Genomic DNA, 26,494 nt, shown 5'->3' on the forward strand with positions numbered 1-26,494 from the left:
CAATAGACGCGTTTTGCCTCGCTTCCAATATAATTCGAATACTTTTTCGCCTTTGGACTATTGATAAAAGGACAAAACGAGTGTTTTCATTTCTCTTTCCACATTTTTGGACGGGTTATTGCAGTCGATCTCGGTTTCAAACTGTTTTTTGCAGACAACTTTTTAACGGGTAGAAAAACAAAGCACCTGTGTTTGTATTCTTAATACTGGAATATCTACGAGTCCTCAGATACTCAATTCAAAACTTTTGTATAATTTTCTGTAGGACCCATATAGGTGCACTACATTATCATACTAAATTCGTTTAAAACAAGTAAGAACGGGACTGTCTTCGGCTGTGCCGAAGACTTCATACCTTTCATGAATGGGGCTGAACAATAATCTTATCCCGTTCGTAATCTCCGAATAATCGGATGTATAAGATAAGAAATATATAGTGAACAGATCTGCATACCTTAACGATTTTTAAGATAAATATAAAATAAAAAACTGGTAGGTACTTTGTGTGAGGATGTAAATTTTCTGGTTTTTTGTGGTCTGCGTGTAAAAACTATGACTACGAATCACGTATTTCAACAATATATGACGTAAACGTAACTATTTGATGAAATTTGATGAATTTTGAAGCTTCTAGCCGTAAAAAGGGGCAAAAATTACAGTTTATATGGGGTATATAATATATATACCACCGATCTCTATGATTTTTTCAGACAACAATATATGCTATATACGTAAGCATTTGGTGAAATTTGAAGCTTCTAGCTGTTCAAATGGGGAAGAAATTGCGCAAATTTTCTTATCTAAACAATCGGTTGTATGGGATATATACTATATATACCACCGGTATCTATGATTTTCTCAGACAACAATATATGCTATACACGTAAGCATTTAGTGAAATTTGAACATATCTAAACGATTTTTAAGATAAATATAAAATAAAAAATAGGTAGGTAATCTGTGTGAGGATGCAAAGCTTCACGTTTTTTGTGGTCTGCATGTAAAAACTATGACTACGAATCACGTATTTCAAAAATATATGACGTAAACGTAACTATTTGATGAAATTTGATGAATTTTGAAGCTTCTAGCCGTAAAAAAGGGGCAAAAATGACAGTTTATATGAAGTATATAATATATATACCACCGATCTCTATGATTTTTTCAGACAACAATATATGCTATATATGTAAGCATATGGTGAAATTTGAAGCGTCTAGCTGTTAAAAAGGGGCAGAAATTGCGCAAAGTTTCTTAACTGAACAATCGGTTGTATGAGATATATACTATATATACCATCGATCTCAATGATTTTTTCAGACAACAATATAATATATACACGTAAGCATTTGGTGAAAGTTGAAGCTTCTAGCTGTTAAAACGGGGAAGAAATTGCGCAAAATTTCTTATCTGAACAATCGGTTGTATGGGATATATACTATATATACCACCGGTATCTATGATTTTCTCAGACAACAATATATGCTATACACGTAAGCATTTAGTGAAATTTGAACATATCTAAACGATTTTTAAGATAAATATAAAATAAAAAAATAGGTAGGTAATCTGTGTGAGGATGCAAAGCTTCACGTTTTTTGTGGTCTGCATGTAAAAACTATGACTACGAATCACGTATTTCAAAAATATATGACGTAAACGTAACTATTTGATGAAATTTTATGAATTTTGAAGCTTCTAGCCGTAAAAAAAGGGGCAAAAATGACAGTTTGTATGAAGTGTATAATATATATAACACCGATCTCTATAATTTTTTCAGACAACAATATATGCTATATCCGTAAGCATTTTGTAAAATTTGAAGCTTCTAGCTGTTAAAACGGGGCAGAAATTGCGCAAAGTTTCTTATCTGAACAATCGGTTGTATGAGATATATACTATATATACCACCGATCTCTATGATTTTTTCAGACAACAATATATGCTATATACGTAAGCATTTGGTGAAATTTGAAGCTTCTAGCTGTTAAAATGGGGTAGAAATTGCGAAAAGTTTCTTATCTGAACAATCGGTTGTATGAGATATATACTATATATACAACCGATCTCTATGATTTTTTCAGACAACAATATATGCTATATGCGTAAGCAATCGGTGAAATTTGAAGCTTATAGCTGTTAAAATGGGGTAGAAATTGCGAAAAGTTTCTTATCTGAACAATCGGTTGTATGAGATATATACTATATATACAACCGATCTCTATGATTTTTTCAGACAACAATATATGCTATATACGTAAGCAATCGGTGAACTTTGAAGCTTATAGCTGTTAAAATGGGGTAGAAATTGCGAAAAGTTTCTTATCTGAACAATCGGTTGTATGAGATATATACTATATATACAACCGATCTCTATGATTTTTTCAGACAACAATATATGCTATATACGTAAGTATTCGGTGAAATTTGAAGCTTCTAGCTGTTAAAATGGGGCTAAAATTTTCCAAAAAAATATATATATATACTATATATATATACTATATATACCACCATATATATACTATATATACCACCGATCTTTATGATTTTTTCAGACAACAATATATGCTATATACCTAAGCATTCGTTGAAATTTGAAGCCTCTAGCTCTTAAAATGGGGCAGTAATTACGAAAAGTTCCTTATCTGAACAATCGGTTGTGGGGGATATGTACTATATATACGACCGATCTCATCAATTTTTTCAGGCAACAATATGTGCAATATACGAAAGTATATGGTGAAGTTTGAAGGTTCAATCTGTTAAATTGGGTAAGATATTACAAAAATCCTCTTTTTCTGAAAAATCGGTTGTATGGAGGATATATGCTATAGTGGTCCGATCCGGTCGGTTCCGACAAATGTCTAATCGGACACCCAAATACACCCGCTCACCAAATTTTATCAAGATATCTCAAAAATTGAGGGACTAGTGTGCATACAAACAGACAGACAGACAGACGGACAGACGGACATGGCTAAATCAACTCAGCTCTTCAACCTGATTATTTCGGTATACTTAATGGTGGGTCTATCTATTTTCCTTTAAGGACTTACAATTTTCAGTTTCGTGACGAAATTAATATACCATTTCATTTTCATGAAAGGTATAAAAATAGGTAGGTAATCTGTGTGAGGATGCAAAGCTTCACGTTTTTTGTGGTCTGCATGTAAAAACTATGACTACGAATCACGTATTTCAAAAATATATGACGTAAACGTAACTATTTGATGAAATTTTATGAATTTTGAAGCTTCTAGCCGTAAAAAAGGGGCAAAAATGACAGTTTGTATGAAGTATATAATATATATACCACCGATCTCTATAATTTTTTCAGACAACAATATATGCTATATCCGTAAGCATTTTGTAAAATTTGAAGCTTCTAGCTGTTAAAACGGGGCAGAAATTGCGCAAAGTTTCTTATCTGAACAATCGGTTGTATGAGATATATACTATATATACCACCGATCTCTATGATTTTTTCAGACAACAATATATGCTATGTACGTAAGCATTTGGTGAAATTTGAAGCTTTTAGCTGTTAAAATGGGGTAGAAATTGCGAAAAGTTTCTTATCTGAACAATCGGTTGTATGAGATATATACTATATATACCACCGATCTCTATGATTTTTTCAGACAACAATATATGCTATATACGTAAGCATTTGGTGAAATTTGAAGCTTCTAGCTGTTAAAATGGGGTAGAAATTGCGAAAAGTTTCTTATCTGAACAATCGGTTGTATGAGATATATACTATATATACAACCGATCTCTATGATTTTTTCAGACAACAATATATGCTATATACGTAAGCAATCGGTGAACTTTGAAGCTTATAGCTGTTAAAATGGGGTAGAAATTGCGAAAAGTTTCTTATCTGAACAATCGGTTGTATGAGATATATACTATATATACAACCGATCTCTATGATTTTTTCAGACAACAATATATGCTATATACGTAAGTATTCGGTGAAATTTGAAGCTTCTAGCTGTTAAAATGGGGCTAAAATTTTCCAAAAATATATATATATATACTATATATATATACTATATATACCACCATATATATACTATATATACCACCGATCTTTATGATTTTTTCAGACAACAATATATGCTATATACCTAAGCATTCGTTGAAATTTGAAGCCTCTAGCTCTTAAAATGGGGCAGTAATTACGAAAAGTTCCTTATCTGAACAATCGGTTGTGGGGGATATATACTATATATACGACCGATCTCATCAATTTTTTCAGGCAACAATATGTGCAATATACGAAAGTATATGGTGAAGTTTGAAGCTTCAATCTGTTAAATTGGGTAAGATATTACAAAAATCCTCTTTTTCTGAAAAATCGGTTGTATGGAGGATATATGCTATAGTGGTCCGATCCGGTCGGTTCCGACAAATGTCTAATCGGACACCCAAATACACACGCTCACCAAATTTTATCAAGATATCTCAAAAATTGAGGGACTAGTTTGCAGACGGACATGGCTAAATCAACTCAGCTCTTCAACCTGATTATTTCGGTATACTTAATGGTGGGTCTATCTATTTTCCTTTAAGGACTTACAATTTTCGGTTTCGTGACGAAATTAATATACCATTTCATTTTCATGAAAGGTATAAAAATATACCATCACAGCAACCCATATCTGATATTCCGCTCCTTTTTTTCTTTCCCTGCGTCGCTTTCCAACCGCAACCCCGATAATTTTGACACTTCGTTCAGTATCAAACGCATGTTCGCCGCAGGTTCCACTGAGTTCCACAATAGTTTGACACTGACCGAGGTGTCAAACGACAGTGTGTTAGAAAGAGAAAGGAATTGTTTCCTTCTCATACATATCATACTTCTAAACCTGTACTATGACTACGAGTGTTTCCGTTTGGAATGAATTGAAGGTAGAGGACCAAAATGATCAATATGAATTGTGTCAAATGGTTCAGGTCTTTTAGGTATATTAAACAAATTACGTTCATTTACTCGAACGGGCTCTGCATAAATAATACACTTGAGACAGTTTTGTATACATTTCCCAACTTTTTGTTTCATTTTCGGAAACTAATAATGTGAACATAACTTCATCACTTTTTTTTGGACAGATTGATGCCCTATTTTTTCATTTATCAGCCTTATAATATTGTGACGAATATTAGTGATACTAAGTGATACTCACATCACTAGTCTGATGCTAAGTAAATGAAGCCACAACAACAATAAAGCAGGCAGTCACTTGTATCTACATAAACGAATCAATCATTATGTCTACACATATGTACTACACGAAGATACGCACAAACACATTCATATATCTTATCTGAGATGCTCCCAAAAGTAGGCAATTATCTGTGGAAGTGTCACTCACATATACACGCGCATATGAGAAGCTATACACGTGCATCTGTACTTATAATTTTATAGCAGTAACTAAGTAAATTCTGGAAACGCCTAGAAGTATGGAACAAGGAAATCGAAGAGTATAAAAAGCAGAAACAGTAGAGGCACGAGAATCAGTTTGATTTAAGCAAGCTATCAGTTGCGAAGTATAAGTGTTATTTTGAAGTACTTTAATAAAGGTCATTTTGCATTATTGAATAGTGGAGTTATTTAATCAACAGTTTAGTATTGACTAAACCAAATGGACGCACAAAAACGAAGGAAAGAATTTCCCAGAAAGAATGCGAGGATAGCTTCACGCCGGGGCGGACTACTGTTGTGAGACGTAGAACTATACTGATTATGCGAAGCCAATCCGTCAAACGCAAGCTCTACGAAGTAGTTCATTGGCCAAACAACAGAGTGTGAGGGAACGGCCCAGGGTAATGAGTAGTAAGACGAAACACAGGTACGACAAGAAAAATAATTCGGAAGGTTTCCGGGAGGGAGATTTGGTACTGCTATATAACCCTCACCGGCGGAAAGGTGTTTCATCCGAATTTTGGTGCAGTTGGGAAGGCCCGTACAGAGTTGTGAAGAGGATCAGTGATGTCATCTACCGCATACAAACAATTAGGAAACCACGAAACAGAAGGGTGGTTCATTTGGAGAGGCTAGCAACGGTTAGATCGAGAGATATGTCTGAACGGAACGATCAGACTTAGGTGGAGGGCAGTGTGACGAATGTTAGTGACACTAAGTGATACTCACATCACTAGTCTGATGCTAAGTAAATGAAGCCACAACAACAATAAAGCAGGCAGTCACTTGTATCTACATAAACGAATCAATCATTATGTCTACACATATGTACGTACACGCAGCGGAGAAGAGACGCACAAACACATTCATATATCTTATCTGAGATGCTCCCAAAAGTAGGCAATTATCTGTGGAAGTGTCACTCACATATACACGCGCATATGAGAAGCTATACACGTGCATCTGTACTTATAATTTTATAGCAGTAACTAAGTAAATTCTGGAAACGCCTAGAAGTATGGAACGAGGAAATCGAAGAGTATAAAAAGCAGAAACAGTAGAGGCACGAGAATCAGTTTGATTTAAGCAAGCTATCAGTTGCGAAGTATAAGTGTTATTGTGAAGTACTTTAATAAAGGCCATTTTGCATTATTGAATATTGGAGTTATTTAATCAACAGTTTAGTATTGACAAAACCAAATGGACGCACAAAAACGAAGAAAAGAATTTCCCAGAAAGAATGCGAGGGTAATTTCACGCCGGGGCGGACTACTGTTGTGAAACGTAGAACTATACTGATTATGCGAAGCCAATCCGTCAAACGCAAGCTCTACGAAGTAGTTCATTGGCCAAACAACAGAGTGTGAGGGAACGGCCCAGGGTAATGAGTAGTAAGACGAAACACAGGTACGACAAGAAAAATAATTCGGAAGGTTTCCGGGAGGGAGATTTGGTACTGCTATACAACCCTCATCGGCGGAAAGGTGTTTCATCCGAATTTTGGTGCAGTTGGGAAGGCCCGTACAGAGTTGTGAAGAGGATCAGTGATGTCATCTACCGCATACAAACAATTGGGAAACCACGAAACAGAAGGGTGGTTCATTTGGAGAGGCTAGCAGCGGTTAGATCGAGAGATATGTCTGATCGGAACGATCAGACTTAGGTGGAGGGCAGTGTGACGAATGTTAGTGACACTAAGTGATACTCACATCACTAGTATGATGCTAAGTAAATGAAGCCACAACAACAATAAAGCAGGCAGTCACTTGCATCTACATAAATGAATCAACCATTATGTCTACACATATGTACGTACACGCAGCGGAGAAGAGACGCACAAACACATTCATATATCTTATCTGAGATGCTCCCAAAAGTAGGCAATTATCTGTGGAAGTGTCAATCACATATACACGCGCATATGAGAAGCTATACACGTGCATCTGTAGTTATAATTTTATAGCAGTAACTAAGTAAATTCTGGAAACTCCTAGACGTATGGAACGAGGAAATTGAAGAGTATAAAAACAGCAACAGTAGAGGCGCGAGAATCAGTTTGATTTAAGCAAGCTATCAGTTGCGAAGTATAAGTGTTATTGTGAAGTACTTTAATAAAGGCCATTTTGCATTATGGAATAGTGGAGTTATTTATTCAACAGTTTAGTGATTTGTTAGTGATTCATTAATGTCTATGCTGGCAACTTGACATCGACTTAACGCATCAACATGTCCCATGGATGCACCAATTCTATGCTGAATAGTATAATTAAAACTTTCAAGTTCTAATGCCCATCTTGCAATACGAGCTTTCACCTGTTTCTTCCCTAAAGTCAATGCAAGTGAATTGCAACCTGTTACAATTTTAATTGGAATACCTTCAAGATATAATCCAAATCTTTTCAACGCGTACATTATTACTAGAGTTTCAAGTTCGAAACTATGGTATGGGCTTTCAGCCTTTGTAGCAAGTTTTGAAAAATAAGAAACGGGATGAAATTTACCATCATCTTGACGCTTCAATAAAACTGTTCTGAACCCTAATGAACCATCACAATGTAGTTATGTTTCTTTTAAAGTATTATAAATAGCTAACACTGGACTTTCAGTAAATTTAGTTTTAAGTTCCTGAAATGCACTAACACACTGTTCGTTAAAATCAAAGCTTACATTTTGTTTAAGCAATTGTTGCATTTGTTTTACAATGCGAGAAAAACATGGTACAAAGCGTGGAAAAAAAGAAAAAAGTCCTATGCAAGAGTCTAACTCTTTTTGGTTTCTTGGTATAGGCTAATCTTTTATTGCCTTCAAATGAGTATCTGTAAGTGAAATGCCTTTAGAAGTTACTAAATATCCTAAATATGTTTCCTTTGAAGTACGTTTCAAAACTAAATCTAATAATTCTTTATGTTCCTCAAAATTTCGCGAAGCTATTATTATATCATCCATATAAATATTTAGTTGTTTTGAATCAATGATGAAAATCGTATTTAAAAATCTTTGGAATTCTGCAGGTGCATTTTTTTAATTTTATTTTAATGGCATCTGAATTACTCATACCATTCTTGGGACTAACAATTGACTGCAAGTTGAAATGGAAAGTATGCATCGAAGAGCGGGTACGGAAGGCCTGCATTGCCTTCTATGCCTGCAAATCAATGTTTGGTAAGAAATGGGGACTCAAGCCAAGCATGGTACTTTGGATGTACGAGGCGGTGGTGCGACCGGAGCTTACCTATGGTTCCATAGTCTGGGGGAAGCTCTAAGTAAGAGCTACAATCTCACCAGCCAGCAAAAAGTCCAGCGCACTGCGTGCGTTGGTGCCATAGCGGCCGGACGCACTTGCCCCACAGCTGCTTTAGACCTCATTTTGCACCTGCTTCCGATCGACTTGCATATACTTTGTACATCGTCACAAACCGCACTGAGACTCAGGGAGTCTGAGTGTTAAATGGATACTCAGCAAGCGCATAGTAGTATCCTAAAGAAACTTCCGGATGGTACATGTAGTACCGAGACAGATTACTACTCTCGCAAACTGAAGTTTGAGTACGGTGGTAATACCGCCATTCCAAGCAGGAGCGAGTGGAAGAGAAACCCGGGCATAAGGGTCGACGACATCCAAATCTACACTGACGGCTCCAAGATGGACTCGGGAGTGGGCCGGAGTCTTCTCTGAGTCCCTAGATTTGTCTGCATCATTCAGACTCCCATCGCACTGCAGCGTGTTTCCAGCAGAAATCCTCGCGATTTGGCAAGCTTGTAAATCACTGGAGGGCTTGAATGTAGCTGGTAAAGTTTGCATTCTGTCGGATAGCCAAGCAGCGATAAAAGCGCTTTCCTCGCCACACATTAACTCAAAATTAGTGTGGGCTTGTAAGCGACTCATATCCCAGTTATCCACCAATCTAGAACTACGCGTTATCTGGGTCCTGGGTCATAGGGTGATAGAGGGTAACGAGAAGGCCGACGAGCTAGCATGCAGGGGCTCATCGGAGATGAACGAGGAAATAACCAGTGTCGAAGCAGGCATACCCTTAGCAGTAGCCAAGGGGAATATCCAAAGCTTCTACTTGAAGAAAGCACAAACAAAGTGGAATAACATCACCTGTGCAATATCAAAATCCATTTGGCCAAACTATGATGGAAAGAGGACGAGAAGTCTTCTGAACAAATCCAGGGCTAACAAACTTAAACTGATAGGAGTCTGCACCGGTCATTGGGCAGTAGGTACGCATTCTGAAAAGATGGGCATTCCGTATAACGACCACTGCAGAAGCTGCAAAGATCCAAATGCCAGCGAGACAGTAGAACACTTTATGTGTAAATGCCTTGCTCTAGCTAGCTTGGAACCCCGTTTCTAGAAGACCTCAGAGAGTTATCTGTGATATCGATCCCGAATATTCTTAATTTTATCAACAACTCTGGCTGGTTGTAATACATTGACCGTAACATTCCGTAGGTTTTTAGACGAGTTACATGGCATCAAAACGGCTTTAAATAGCTACTTGGGCGGCCAGGGTTGGAGCCATTTCACCTATCTACATACCTAATTACTCATATTGCCCATTTGGCTTTACAAAAGCAGTATATTGAACAGATTCTGGGTACCTCTTGACTTGAACAAAACCACTTTTCAAGTCTAATACTGTAAATATATTTTCTAAATATTCAATACATTCATCTATAATTATCCCTTACTGTTAATTTATTTAAACCTCTGTAATCTATACACATTCACATTCACATTTTACCTTTTCTTTTGACCATATGCTTCTGCAATAGGTTGAGTTACTAGGTCTAATAATGCCTTCCTTCGTGAGCTCATCAATAGTAGTTTGTACCTCGGTTCTTTCTAAATAAGATAAGCGACCGGGGTTTCGGTCGTCAAATGAATTTTCATTTCATAATCGAGTGGATAAATTATGTTATTATGTCGTGTAATATTAATGTCTTAGTTTTATCTAATTTAAGATTAATATCTGGTTCTGGCAAATCGGAAAAATATCAATACAAAATATATCATTAGTATCTGCACTTTCATTATGACATCCGTTTACTAGAGCTAAAGTAGGCTTCCGACTATCATTGATCGATCTTAAAATAAAGTATCTGCTGAAATTATGAGTTACATTTTTTTCGTATACAATACCTCAAATTTCTCTTATTTGTATTAATTTTTTCTTCGAGAATTTTAGCTTTAGTCTAATTTTTTTAATTGATAATTTGTTTCCTCCAACTCCAAGAAAGTTTGAATTTAATAGACGTCTGCTTGCTCTTGTTAGCTTAACTGAACCATGAGATTCACGAATCAAACTAACCAGACTACCGGGGTCAAAGAGTTAAATATAGTTATTAAAAACTGTTTTTTAATTATTACCGAACTTATACGTACTTCATTAAAAACGTCTTCTACTTCATACTTCTACTAACTAACTTGCGTAAAATTTTCTTGGGATTTGGACATGAAGGATACTCATGACCCATTTCCCAGCATCGGAAATAGGATCCTTTTGGTCTCATAGGGTATGGGCAGTTATTTCCCGTTTGCGAGCAATTGATACAGGTCTTTGTATGCCCTTTATTTTAAACTTTGCTCTCCTGGAACGGCAGCTTAGTAACTTCTTCGCTTTCATGGCTTAAATATTTCCCTTCATACCGCGATACCAACATCTTTAACTCACTGATTGTGCGTGCACTTAAACGCAGGTTTATATTGGAAATATTATTCGCCAAACCGTCAATTATAAATTCAATCACTTCTGATTCAGTGATATCGGAACGTTTGCCATTACCTGCATTAGGTCTATTTGTATGGACGAAAGTTAACCTATATCGCGCCATCGATTTTCCGATAGGATTTAGGCTCTGGAAAAAAAGTTCCACTACGCATACCCAAAAAACAATTTTGGAGCCTGCGAAATTTTTTTTTTTTTTTTTTTTTTTATCGCCAACGTTTTTAGCGGACATTTTTGTGGCGGACATGGTATACATGAACAATTTTTTAGTAGGTCATGAAAAAAATTTAAAAATCAAAAAAAAAAAAAACATTTCGCAGGTTCGAAAATTATTTTTTTGGGTATGCGTAGTGGAACTTTTTTTCCTGAGCCCAAATCCTATAAACAAATCGATGGCGCGATATCGGTTAATAAATCCACCCAGTCTAACCTGCATATATAGAATATAGCAATGAAGAGATTCATTCTTCTTCTGCCAACATCGTTGACGTAACATTTTATTTACATCTTGACGGCTGACATTTTTTGTCAATTTCACTGTGCGTGCTGCTACATATCCTACTTGTAGACCTTTACAATGAGTTGATTAACAAATTACAATTATTTTCAATGAACGATATTTTTTGTTTTTATGTATATGAAGTATAAAAAGATATTTCACATAAATTACAAACATACATAGTTATTTAAAGGTTGATATATGTACAAGTGTATATTGTGGTTCACATATTTCTTATTTTAAACAACATATCCTCTGCCCAAAACATAGTAACAACCTAAAACTAAATATTAACAAAACTTATTTTATGATCATACCTAGAACCAAAAACAAAAACTCGTGTAAAACTTATATGAAAATTATGAACACTGAAGTTGCAGAACTCATTTAAGAACGAAAATGGCGACCTTGTAGTTGACGACCAGAGAGTACTTAGATTATGAGGGAGCACTTCTCTGCTCTCGTAAATGGAGATCGCTGTCCGCCAGGGATGATGAATAGATCGCGCAATCGACGATGTTGTTAATGTCCCGCACCAAAATATTTTCCAAGTTCGGACTATTTTTACGATCCCCGGATCACCTTGTGAAATTTATTTCCCCTTATGTTTGCTGCACCATTTTTCTCCGACTATGCGTATATAAGCTTCAGCATCCCCCTAAAGAGGGTAGAGAAGGGAGGAACCTTGCGAAACCCTAAGTCAACGAATTGGACGAAATATTTTTGATGTCGTTTTCGTCGTTAAACAAACTTTTGGTAACACTTCGACTCATTCAGTCTATGTATGGTACTCACAGACCGGCCAGTTCAATCTGGCCTAACCTTGTCATGAGATTTTGAAGAATGTTCTAAGTTTAAAACTTGCTAATTCTAAATATTACAACCTAATAGAGCCCGAAGATTAGTTCAAAGTTTCAGGTCTCTGGGTTCTCGGGAAGTTCCTTAGTATATTCATGTTCGCACGATTCTTTAAATTTTCACGTTCCCTGGACCACCTTGCGAAATTTGTTTTCCTCTCTGTTGTCATGGGGTTCTGAAGTATGTTCCTAGTTTCAAGAATCTCAAATGGCGGTCCCAAGACTCCACATGTTGTAAATGGACTTTCTGATTATGTCTAACTATCTCGATGCCTGCCCCATATAGACAACTTTTTTGTTCAAAATATTACAGCCTAATAGAGCCCAAAGCTTCGTTCAAACTTTCAGGGTTATCGCGAAGTTCCATAAAACTCTTAAAGCAGAATTTTTAACGTATTTCTGAGGATAAAAGGGGTAATATACCTATAACAAAAGTTCCCCTAGCGGCGCACGGATCGAAGTACTTCGAAAATCGCAGGGAATTGGAAATATAGCGATCAATTTTCATAGCACCTGCTTCTGAGATACAAACTTGATATATACATATGTAGTTATGAGCACCGAACGGAGATTTTTAGAAGTTCCTAATCCTGATAAATAAATGGTCATCTAGGTTAGGTTGGTAATTGAAACGAATATTTGCAGAGTTCCAAACCAAAACGTAATAAATGTACCCTTAATTTTTTTGAGATATGAATGGGATTTAACTTCACTTTCTAAAACCTATGTACGCAATCATTTCATATGTTTCAATAGTTAATTTTTTTCCATGTAAAAGTTGTCTTGCCAACTTCAGAGAGCTGAAGAAAGCAGTGTTTAAATAACTCGCTACAAAACGAATTGTGCTTAATAGCGGATACACGAACCTCTGTGCTACGGCGTGTTGTTTAGCTTTTTATACTCAGTTGAGCAGAGCTCACAGAGTATATTAACTTTGATTGGATAACGGTTGGTTGTACAGGTATAAAGGAATCGAGATAGATATAGACTTCCATATATCAAAATCATCAGTATCGAAAAAAAATTTGATTGAGCCATGTCCGTCCGTCCGTCCGTCTGTCCGTTAACACGATAACTTGAGTAAATTTTGAGGTATCTTGATGAAATTTGGTATGTAGATTCCTGGGCACTCATCTCAGATCGCTATTTAAAATGAACTATATCGGATTATAACCACGCCCACTTTTTCGATATCGAAAATTTCGAAAAACCGAAAAAATGCGATAATTCATTGCCAAAGGCGGTTAAAGCGATGAAACTTGGTAGATGGGTTGACGTTATGACGCAGAATAGAAAATTAGTAAGATTTTGGACAATGGGCGTGGCACCGCCCACTTTTACAAGAAGGTAATTTAAAAGTTTTGCAAGCTGTAATTTGGCAGTCGTTGAAGATATCATGATGAAATTTGGCAGGAACGTTACTACTATTACTATATATGTGCTAAATAAAAATTAGCAAAATTGGATGAAGAACACGTCCACTTTTTAAAAAAAAAATTTTTTTTATTCAAATTTTAACAAAAAATTTAATATCTTTACTGTATATAAGTAAATTAAGTCAAAATTTAACTCCAGTAATGATATGATGCAACAAAATACAAAAATAAAAGAAAATTTCAAAATGGGCGTGGCTCCGCCCATTTTCATTTAGTTTGTCTAGAATACTTTTAATGCCATAAGTCGAACAAAAATTTACCAATCCTTCTCAAATTTGGTAGGGGCATAGATTCTATGACCGTAACTGTTCTCTGTGAAAATGGGCGAAATCGGTGGAAGCCACGCCCAGTTTTTATACACAGTCTACCGTCTGTCCTTCCGCTCGGCCGTTAACACAATAACTTGAGCAAAAACCGATATATCTTTACTAAACTTAGCCCACGTACTTATCTGAACTCACTTTATCTTGGTATAAAAAATGGCCGAAATTCGACCATAACCACGCCCACTTTATCGATATCGAAAATTACGAAAAATGAAAAAAATGCCATAATTCTATACCAAATACGAAAAAAGGGATGAAACATGGTAACTGGATTGTTTTATTGACGCAAAATATAACTTTGGAAAAAACTTTGTAAAATGGGTGACACCTACCATATTAAGTAGAAGAAAATGAAAAAGTTCTACAAGGCGAAATCAACAGCCCTTGGAATCTTGGCAGGAATACTGTTAGTGGTATTGCATATATAAATAAATTGGCAGTACCCGACAGATGATTTTCTGGATCACCTGGTCCACATTTTGGTCGATATCGCGAGAACGCCTTCACATATACATCTAAGGGCCACTCGCTTTTAAAACCCTCATTAATACCTGTAATTTGATATCCATATCGGACAAACACATTCTAGAGTCACCCCTGGCCCACCCTAATGGCGATATCTCGAAAAGGCGTCCACCTATAGACCTAATGCCCACTCCCTCTTAAAATGCTCAGTAACACCTTTCGTTTGATACCCATATCGTACAAACATTCTAGAGTCACCCCTGGCCCACCCTAATGGCGATATCTCGAAAAGGCGTCCACCTATAGACCTAATGTCCACTCCCTCTTAAAATGCTCAGTAACACCTTTCGTTTGATACCCATATCGTACAAACATTCTAGAGTCACCCCTGGCCCACCCTAATGGCGATATCTCGAAAAGGCGTCCACCTATAGACCTAATGCCCACTCCCTCTTAAAATGCTCAGTAACACCTTTCGTTTGATACCCATATCGTACAAACATTCCAGAGTCACCCCTAACCCACCCTAATGGCGATATCTCGAAAAGGCGTCCACCTATAGACCTAATGCCCACTCCCTCTTAAAATGCTCAGTAACACCTTTCGTTTGATACCCATATCGTACAAACATTCTAGAGTTACCCTTGGTCCACCTTTATGGCGATATCTCGAAAAGGCGTCCACCTATAGAACTAAGGATTACTCCCTTTTAAAATACTCATTACCACCTTTCATTTGATACCCATATCGTACAAACACATTCTAGAGTCACCCTGGCCCACCCTAATGGCGATATCTCGAAAAGGCGTCCACCTATAGACCTAATGCCTACTCCCTCTTAAAATGCTCAGTAACACCTTTCGTTTGATACCCATATCGTACAAACATTCTAGAGTCACCCTTGGCCCACCTTTATGGCGATATCTCGAAAAGGCGTCCACCTATAGAACTAAGGATTACTCCCTTTTAAAATACTCATTACCACCTTTCATTTGATACCCATATCGTACAAACACATTCTAGAGTCACCCCTGGCCCACCCTAATGGCGATATCTCGAAAAGGCGTCCACCTATAGACCTAATGCCCACTCCCTCTTAAAATGCTCAGTAACACCTTTCGTTTGATACCCATATCTTACAAACATTCTAGAGTCACCCTTGGTCCACCTTTATGGCGATATCTCGAAAAGGCGTCCACCTATAGAACTAAGGATTACTCCCTTTTAAAATACTCATTACCATCTTTTATTTGATACCCATATCATACAAACACATTCTAGAGTCACCCCTGGCCCACCCTAATGGCAACATTTCGAAAAGGTGTCCACCTATAGACCTAATGCCCACTCCCTCTTAAAATGCTCAGTAACACTTTTCGTTTGATACCCATATCGTACAAACATTCTAGAGTCACCCCTGGCCCACTCTAATGGCGATATCTCGAAAAGGCGTCCACCTATAGACCTAATGCCCACTCCCTCTTAAAATGCTCAGTAACACCTTTCATTTGATTCCCATATCGTACAAACACATTCTAGAGACACCCCTGGTCCACCTTTATGGCGATATCTCGAAACGTCGTCCACCTATGGAACTAAGGATCACTCCTTTTCAAAATACTCATTAACAGCTTTCATTTGATACCCATATCGTACAAACATATTCTAGAGTCACCCCTGGTCCACCTTTATGACGATTTCTCGAAAAGGCGTTCACCTATAGAAATAAAGCCCATTCCCTTTTAAAATACTCATTACCACCTTTCATTTGATACCCATATCGTACAAACACATTCTAGAGTCACCCCTGGTCGACCTTAATGGCGATATCTCGAAAAGGCGTCCACCGATAGACCTAAGGCCCACTCCCTCTTAAAATGCTCAGTAACACCTTTCATTTGATACCCATATCGTACAAAGAAATTCTAGAGTCAGCCCTGGTCCACCTTTATGGCGATATCCCTAAATGGCGTCCATCCATAGAACTATGGCCTACTCTCTCTTAAAATACTCTTTAATACATTCCATTTGATACACATGTCATACAACCACATTCCAGGGTTACTCTAGGTTCATTTTCCTACATGGTGATTTTCCTTATTTTGTCTCCATAGCTCTCAACTGAGTATTTAATGTTCGGTTACACCCGAACTTAGCCTTCCTTACTTGTTTAAACTATATTTATGTTATTATTATTATTTACATGTTCTCGGGATTTTGTAAGTCGGGGTTATGTTATAATCTTAAATATAATCGTACCAAGAATATTGATTGTTTAAAACATTTTTGCATAGTTCGTATTCACTAAATGTGGTTTTATTCTTGGTTTGCAGCTAAATGGAGGGATCAGATGGATCACCACCTCCTTCTTTGTGCATTGTACGAGCTGCTGAATTTTTTCCAAAATTACAAATGGAGAAGGAAGATACACAGCTGATGGTACCATTTCAAGAACGTGAGTGAATTAGAATACGATATCTTAAACACTGAACATCAAACATACATATATGTGTACATGCAAACTTTTTATATTTTTGTTATCCCACAGTCGCTGGAGAATCCGTCAAATATTTAGGGCGTACAGATGATGGTGTTTTAGCATTATCAACATACCGAATATTTATGCTTAAAAATTCGGCCAACTCAGAGACATCTGTGCCACTGGGACTGATCGAGAATGTACAGACACGTGACCTGTTTCATCTTATCATAAATTGTAAGGATGCCAGCACCGTTAAATGTTCCTTTGAAACAGCCGAGCAATGCGCCGAATGGCAACGGCGTATTCAATTGTCTGTTGGTGTACCGGAAACGTTAGAATCATTATTCGCGTTTCCTTTTCATTCCTATATGTGTGACACCATAAGCGTACAAAATAATGATGGAGTTGGCGGCGGCGGCTGCGACAGATTTGGTGATGGTGGCATTAATAATTCTACCGAGTACCTGGAACGTTTACAACGTGCTCCACGTGATGACGAAGATTTTATGCGTGAAGTTGAACGACTTGGTTTCGATTTAAATGGAGCTTGGAGGATTTCAAAAGCAAACGAAGAATTTAAATTATGTCCTTCCTATCCGCAAAAGTTGTTGGTGCCTGGCTGTATTTCAGATCAAACGCTCAATGAAGTGGCGAATTTTCGTGGTTCGAGACGGTTGCCTGCAGTTGTTTGGCGTCATCGAAAATCGGGTGCCGTAATTGCGCGTTGCAGTCAACCAGAAGTAGGTTGGTTTGGATGGCGTAGTAGAATGGATGAACAACTACTCAAAGCTATTGCAGATGCATGTGCATTTGATAGAGGTGAACAAATGCGTCGCCAAATGCAGACAACGAGCTGTGGGCCGTTGATGACTTCTGGTGAAAGTTCGCCATCAAGTGCTGATGTTAGTCATGAGGAAGTTATGCTGGATGAAGTTAGAGTAATTTACTTTTATATAGATTACGAATTATATTTGTGGGACGAAGGCAAAAATTAAGAAGTGTATGGGCTCCTTCAAGCGATGATGTTATTTAAGTAGTAAAAAATACCTTACCGTAAATACTGCAGCACGTTTAGGAAACAGAAACGCAGAGAATGAAGCAATTTATTTAGCTATGTCTACAAAACGTGTAAAAATGTAAGCTTTGTGCACGCTAGCTCTTGTTGGTTGGTAGCTCGTGCCGTCAACGGATTAAAGAGCTAGAATATGAAGGCGATAGAAAGCGGAAAGGGGACAATCCGCAATGAAAATAACACTATAACCACATATAGAACTGACTGTTTTTGACGCCATGAACTCAGATACGGGATAGTTTTTTCCATGAAATCGATATTGCGCTATGTTTTCCATATATTTAGTTTCCATATCATCTTTTTCAGCTCTAAATTAATTTTTGAGGTCATTAGAAAGATTTGGAGTAACGGTTTGCATTAAACCCCAGGTGTTCACCTTAATGTAACCTATGCAGCCTTAAACTGTTTTTTGCTTCAACCCCAAGATCTTCAGTAGGCCAGCACACTACCTCTACTCCACAGCAGCCACGCTGTTTTGAAATTTTGTACTATCTACATATGAGCCGTTTATTTTGAAAGTGGCATAAGTCATTTCATGTCGTTTAGGTTCAGTGGTAATTTGTTTGTATCTCTCCTCGCCTCCAGTTTTTTAGAGTCCAATATCCAAAAGATGCAATTCTTATTATTATTTTATAATTGTAGAACCATCTATATATGCATTCGTTCAAAAATAACAATGCATTTAAGACCATGAGTTGGAAATGACTTATGCCACTTTCAAAATAAACGGCTCATATATGTCGTTTATAGAAAAATGAACTGCTGCGCGTTAGCTTCTCTAACTGAAAGTGGGGGTGAGAGTTGAAATGGGAGCGAAAGGTGGAAAAGGAGTGGAAGTGAGAGTGGGTGTGAGAGTTGTGGTTTCAGTAGGTGTGGGAGGAAGATGAATGGAATATCCCTACTAAGGTAAAATATCAGTATAATTTAGTTACATACCGCAAGGGTTTTGATTTTTTTGTTACCATAATACTTTGAAACAAATTTTTTTTAAAGTGGTTGTGGTCTCCAAACGATTTTGTAAATTTAGCAAGGTGTACTTATATATAACAGCAAGGCCAACCTCCATGCTAAATCCTCAATTCTACCAAAAAATCCGGACGACGCAAGAATTCAAGACCGGGGCAGATTTCTGCAGGAACTATAAGGGCGACCTGGTAACTGACGTGAAGAGTGTGCTTAAGCTGCGGAGGGAACACTTCATTGCTCTTCATTGCTAGCTAGCTACGGAGAAGAAGAGCCCGATACCCTTGCCGCCGATGATGGAAAACACATTCCGGCACCCAACTATGACGAAGTGAGAATGGCAATATCCCGGCTGGAAAAACACACGGCGCCAGGTAATGACGAAATTTTCGCCGAGCTGCTCAAACACAGTGGCGAAGAGCTAGTAAACAGCGTGCATCAGCTTCTATGCAAAATATGGTTCGATGAGCACAAGCCTCCAGATTGGAACTTTAATCCTAACAAACGCATTCTTATCTAGCGTACTTTGTCGCCATTTAATTGGACCTTATCAGTGCGGTTTTATACTCACGATTAGAGAACCGACACACTATCTATTCGTCGATTTCAAAGCAGCCTTTGACAGCACGAAAATTGCCCGGTGAATCCTGTATTATAAATCCTTTCATTATGGTCCACCCTTGTTGAAACAGCAAGTTTTCTTGGACTCTCGTTAGAGGACATTGATGACAATTTGTTATTGGTCGCACCTATTGGATATAGCGAAGCACTGCTACAACAAAAACAACAACAACAGGACGAAAAGAAGCTGCATGTATACGGCTATGACGTCGAGCAACCTCACCAGCTCCGTAAGGATTGGGAAGGACCTCTACAAGCCATTCAAAAGCAAACGAGGCTTTAGGCAAAGCGACTCCCCTTCGTGCTATTTCTTTAACATAATCATGGAGAAGATAATTCTAGCAGCAGAACTAGACTGTGATGGTACAATGTTGTTGTTGTTTTAGCAATGTTTCGCCCCACCTAATAGCCGCGACCGATCACAAATTGTCATCAATATCCTCTAACGGGAGTCCAAGGAATATTGCTGTTTCGACAGGGGTGGACCATAACGAAAGGGGTGTCCTTGGTCGGGAAAATCCCAAGTCGCTCCGGTACATATAACCGACGGCCTTGGGAAGCGTGATGGTACAATCTTATATAAGAGCGTACAATTACTGGCGTATGCTGATGATATTGATATTATAGGCCTTCAAGACTGTGAAGGATTTCAATTATTTGATAACCAGCACTAACAGCAAAATCAATGTCAGCTTAGAAACGGAGAATAACCTTGCCAACAAGTACTACTTGCCACTTAGTAGGCAGCTGAAAAGTAAAGTCCTCTTTCGACGAACGACGAACAGAAATCACACTCTACAAGTCGCTCATCATACCTGTCCTGTTGTATGGCTCGAAATCATGTCGAGAGAAGATGAGATGGCTCTTGAAATGTTCGAGAAAAAGTTCCCCAGAAAGTGTTTGGTCCTGTCCGTGATGTCGACGGCGAGTATCTAAGGAGGTATGATGATAAGCTGTATGAGCTTTACGCAGATGTAACGATAGTGCAGCGAATAAAAACCCAAAGGCTTCGCTGGCTAGGTCATGTTATGCGATTAATCGAAGACGCTCCGCAGTTTAGAAGCAGAGGAAGGGGGAAACCCCCACTGAGTTGGGAGAGTCAGGCGAGGAGGAGCACTTGAACTTGGTGGTAAGGATACCTGGCGTGACTTGTTACGAAAGGGCCAAAATAGCTTAGACTGTTAATGGCTTATGTTTACGGCTTCCAAATCTTTAAATTTTGTTTCTTATAACATCTCCTTTCGTCACTTTAACGGTCTTTGCTAATAAATTACCGCATTTTACCCATTTTTGGAGATTTTTTTTAAAGTGGGAGTGGTCACCAACCAACTCCATTTCTTTTCACAATATATGTACATATATAAAAGACTGTTCCAGTCCCATTCCGAGTCCCAGTCCCACTCCGAGTCTCAGTCCCAGTCCGTCTCTTGTCTACTTCCCGGAAAAAAGGATCGTAAATACTAATATAGGCAAATTTATATACCAAATTTCAGGCAAATCGAATAGTACGTATGTAAATAGGTATGTGGGTATTATTAATTCATATCTTTATTTCGGCTTCGCATGCATATTTATCAGTTTTGACAGGTTGATGCGACTATATCGAATATAACAATGAAAATTACTTTAAAGCTCTCAGCAACAGCTTTCATTTGATATCCATAATACACACACATTGTAGGGGTATCCGGGTCCACGTTCTGGCCTATATCTCGAGGCCCTAGTCACCAATAGGTATGAAAACTACCCTTTACTAAAGGGCTCATCAACAGCTTTCATTTGATATCCATATTGTATAAACTCTGTCTAGGGGTACACGGGCCCACGGTTTGGCCTATATATCGAGACCCTAGTCACCCAGGGGTATGCAAATTACCCTATACTAAAGCGCTAATCAACAGCTTTCATTTGTTATGCATATTGTAAAAACACATTCTAGGGGAACCCGGGTAAACGTTTTGGCCTACATCTCGAAACCCTAGTCACCAATAGGTATGAAAACTACCCTTTACTAAAGCGCTCATCAACAGCTTTCATTTGATATCCATATTGTGTAAACTCTGTCTAGGGGTACACGGGCCCACGGTTATGCAAATTACCCTATACTAAAGCACTCATCAACAGCTTTCATTTGTTATCCATATTCTAGAAACACATTCTAGGGGTACCAGCGTCCACGTTTTCGCTTATATCTCGAGACCCTAGTTACCCGCGGGTACGAAAAATACCCCGTATCAAAGTACTCATAAACAGCTTCCATTTGAAACCCATGTTGTACAAACATATGCCAGGATTACCCTGGTCAACGTTTTGATCTCAAGACTCTAGCCAGAACGGGATAAAAATTATCATATGTCTGTCTCCTGGTTCTAAGCTACCCCTCCACCAATTTTCAGCCAAATATGTTCATCCGTTCCTTCCTCTTCAATCACTCTTTCTATTAAACAAAGCGCATCAAAATCCGTTGCGTGTTTTTAAAGGTTTAAGCATTCAAAGGGACATAGGGACAGAAAAAGCGACTTTGTTTTATACTATGTAGTGATGTACATCCATACATACCTATAAACCTACGCCTGAAGTTAAATAACGCAGCGAATGCTGTGTATGTACGTATTGATGTGTCGCATCATCCTCACTCAAAAGCAATTAGCGCGAACAGTTCACAGCGAACAATCACACACACGAATTTTTTGGTAAAAATGTTACTTTTGTTTAAACAATTTGGCTGATATAAGAAAGGAATCAAGTATTTTTTTTTGATGCAGAACGAAGGTAAATATTTCAAAGTTTTACTGAAAAGTCCATCCTTCATTTTATGAGTTATAGCTGGAAAACAAAAATTTTATGATTTTGTACTACATTTTGGCAATCAGCCACGCCCCTATAATATATATCTTCAAATTATATTAACTGTACCATCTCACGTAGCTTAGCTTTCAAATGCAAAAAACCGTTTTAAAATCGGAGCATTCTGTGTGAAGTTATGTGCTAACAGGCATTTAGCGACTTTATTTTATAAGATTTATATAGAATATAGAAATAGATAGAGCACGCTCCATGCGAAGTTTTAATATGATATCGTTAACGGCTTTTGATTTACGGCTTAAAAACTTTAAAATTTTCTTCTTTTAAATATAACCGTGCCACGCCCATTTTTCAAGATTTTATGAAATTTCTGTTTTTGTCATAAAGTCAACCCACATATCACATTCCAGCACCTTACTTATCTTTGGTAATGAATTACCACCACATTTTTCCAATTTTCTGATTTTGTTAATTCTCGTTAAGTGATTGTACAATGGCAAAAACAATTCCATGCCAAATTTCCGCATGATATCTTAAACGGCCGCCGTGGTGGGGTGGTAGTGTGCTCTGCCTGCAGCCCAAAAGATTTTGTGTCCAAATCTCGGTCAAAGCATCATCAACAATTTTGGAAACAAGTTTTTTCAATTAGAAACAAGTTTTTCAAAGCGGGGTCACCCCTCGGCAGTGATTTTGCAAACACTCCGAGTGTATTTCTGCCACGAAAAGCTTCTCAGTGAAAACTCATCTGCCTTCCCGCCGTTCTTAGTCAACGTAAAACATGTAGGTCTCGTTCCGCCAATTTGTAGGAAAAACTAAAAAGGAGCGCGACGCAAATTTTAAGAGAAGCTCGGCTTAAAATCTCTTCGGAGACTATCGCACCTTGCATTTTTTTGCATCTTAATGGGCGCAGGATTTACGGCTTAGAAGACTTCCAAATTTTCTTCTTCTAAATGTAAGCGGTGCCACGCCCATTTTCGAAAGTTTTTCCAAATGTATATTTTTTGTCATAAAGTCACCTCACATATAAAGTTTCATATTTTTATTGGTCTTTGATAATGAAGTATCGAATCATTTCCATTTTTCAAAGATTTCGATATCGAAAAAGTCGCAGTGGTTATCGTGCGATTTCGCCTATTTTCAATACAGATCTATTCTGCGCCCAGATAACCCAGTATATCAACATACGGACGGACATGGCTGAATCAAAATATATTTCGGTGCTGATAATTATGATATATGGAATTTTATATATATTTCGATTCCTTTATGCCATTACGTACCACCGTTATCCAATTAAAGTTATAATAATCTTGTGCACAAGTGCACATTGGGTCTAAAAAATGGACGATAACGTAGACGAGAAAGGTAGATAGATAGATAAGAGTGGAAGCAAAGTCCGCTTTTTGAATGTATGCAAACCAATTCTCGGGCAGGATAACGTCTGTCGGGAACACTGGAGGTACAAATATTTCACGTTAAAAATGTCATTTACAGCCAGTGCATTTGCATGCATTTTACTTCCACTCCAATTCGCTTACGTGAAGGTGAATTTCAGCACATGACTGATACACTTATTTTTTGTCTCCATCCTCTTCATATGTATGTATGTATATAAAAATTTAGAAATGACAAGTATGTTTATTGGTTTTTGTCCTCTTTTAGAAAATCCTTATTGTAGATGCGCGCAGTTATGCCAGCGCCGTAACAAATCGTGCACGCGGAGGAGGCTGTGAATGTATTGAGTATTATCCATGCGCAGAAATTGAGTTTATGAATCTTGGTAATATTCATGTCATACGAAGAAGTTTTCAGGCCCTGAGACAGCTTTGCGCTTCACCACCCGACTGTCCTAAGTAATTATATATAAGTTGTCGGTCCTACAGAAGACTTAACATTTTTCATTCATAGCACAGTTTGTAATTTTGAAAACTAGCTTGTGCTTGTGTTCCACGCAATACAAACAACAGCGTCAGTCTGAAAACCCAGCGAATATTCACTCTTGCCAACCAACGCTACTCTTAACTGAGTAGGTAATTGAAAAGTTAAGTCCTCTCACGGCAACGAAGATCATGCTCTACAAGTCATTTATCGTACCCGTTGTAGTGGAAGCATATAGCATGACAACTTCACATGAGGCAGCTCCGGGATTGTTCGAGAGAAAAGTTCTTCGAACGATTTACGGACGTCTACTCGATGGCGACGGCAAGAGCTAAATGTAACCCGCAACTTTAAGTTGGCTGATCACTGTAGTGTATTCCAAGCGGAAGTTGCTGCGATTAAGGATGCGGTGGATGAAATGTTCTCCAGTGCTGCTACGGTTAGGGAATTTAACATCTACTCTACAGTGCGATCGAGGGTGGTCTGGGAGTGCCTGACCTCGCTTGCGATTGCATCGAATTTTACAATTAAGATTATCTGGGTCCCGGGCCATAGTGATATACCTGGTAACTGTCAAGCGGATCTCTTAGCCCGCATCGGTACAACTGAACCGGATGAAGATGGCTGTGGGGATTTCGGGATTCCGCTCGCCACCTGTGGATTGTTCCTTCATAGCTGGGCCTCGAGTCAGCTCAGTAAGCGTTGGGCGGACACCGCGTCTTCCAGGGTAGCAAGATCTTTCTGGCCGAAAGTGGATGGCAGGAGGTCTGCTGAAATAATTGGGTTCACTAAGGCTCACCTGTCAATGGTTATTGGGGTTTTGACAGGGCACTGTCCCATGGGCATCCATGCGGTTCGTCTCAATATACTGAACACTCCATCCTGCTGCAGCTGTATGAAGGATGATGAGGCGGAATCTCCAAATCACTTTATGCTTGATTGCCCAGCTTTTGCCAGAACTAGGCGAAAGTACTTCGGTCGCGACCACGGATCTCCCGGGGATTTATCCAAAGTTGAGATCGGTATCATTCGGAGCTTTGTCGTTGCTACCCAACGATTCTCTAAGTAGCTAGCTCTAAGTGACCGTTATTTTTGGTGTATGTGGTATCACAACGGACCTTCGTGTTGTCCAAGTGAGCTTTCCTTATCAGGGCAGCTACCACCTAACCTAACCTAGTCTTCAAAGCACATACGGAATTGTGCTAGCATTCCACGCGAAAAATGATAAGTTCTAGTGTTCCTTGGGACCGACAACATATATACGAATTGTTAATTAATTAAACTTCAATTACATTTTCTTACTATTTTATTATTTTTTTTCATTAAATTAGTTGGCTAAGTTTGCTTGAGAAGACAATGTGGCTACAACATCTCTCTGGACTATTGGCTGCTACTGTAACTGTGTGTCATGCGATTGAAAAGAAAGGTCGTCCTGTTTTGGTTCATTGTTCAGATGGTTGGGATCGCACGCCACAAATCGTTGCAACAGCACAATTATGCTTAGATCCCTTTTACCGAACTGTGGAGGTAATATATAAATTTTCAGCATTTAATGTAAGCTCAATTGAATAATTTTAATTTTTTGTTAATTCTCTAGGGGTTTCGCGTTTTAGTCGAACGGGAATGGCTTAGTTTTGGCCATAAATTTTCGGATCGTTGTGGTCATGGACCTGAATCTGACGAATTGAACGAACGATGTCCCGTTTTCTTGCAATGGCTGGATTTGGTGCATCAAATACACAAACAATTTCCATGCAGTTTTGAATTCAATATGGCATACTTGGTAATTTAGAAAACTGGATAAATTCCTACAACGGATCTAGTTAATTATACTCAGCTGTTTCAGTGTAAGGGGCTTCCAATATCCGGGTTAAGGGGCTAAGAATTTCCGATGCCAGTCGTGGGAGATGACTAAAATCCA

At 38.2% G+C, this 26,494-nt stretch overlaps 1 protein-coding gene across 7 annotated transcripts in view; it reads left to right on the plus strand.

Moving 5' to 3' along the window:
- Positions 1-26,494, plus strand: part of LOC137250280 (myotubularin-related protein 3) — a 208,017-nt gene that overhangs the window by 64,602 nt on the left and 116,921 nt on the right. For 6 of the 7 annotated variants that reach the window (XM_067782792.1, XM_067782787.1, XM_067782786.1 and 3 more), the window contains 5 exons: positions 17,086-17,207; positions 17,301-18,172; positions 24,358-24,548; positions 25,905-26,100; positions 26,171-26,356. In XM_067782792.1, the coding sequence (XP_067638893.1) occupies positions 17,090-17,207; positions 17,301-18,172; positions 24,358-24,548; positions 25,905-26,100; positions 26,171-26,356 (1,563 nt within the window). In that variant the 5' untranslated portion in view covers positions 17,086-17,089. The remainder of the gene's footprint in view (positions 1-17,085; positions 17,208-17,300; positions 18,173-24,357; positions 24,549-25,904; positions 26,101-26,170; positions 26,357-26,494) is intronic. The other variant, XM_067782789.1, reaches the window with a different exon arrangement.

The sequence above is a fragment of the Eurosta solidaginis genome, chromosome 4, assembly GCF_040869045.1.
Source record: "Eurosta solidaginis isolate ZX-2024a chromosome 4, ASM4086904v1, whole genome shotgun sequence".
NCBI lineage: Eukaryota > Metazoa > Arthropoda > Insecta > Diptera > Tephritidae > Eurosta > Eurosta solidaginis.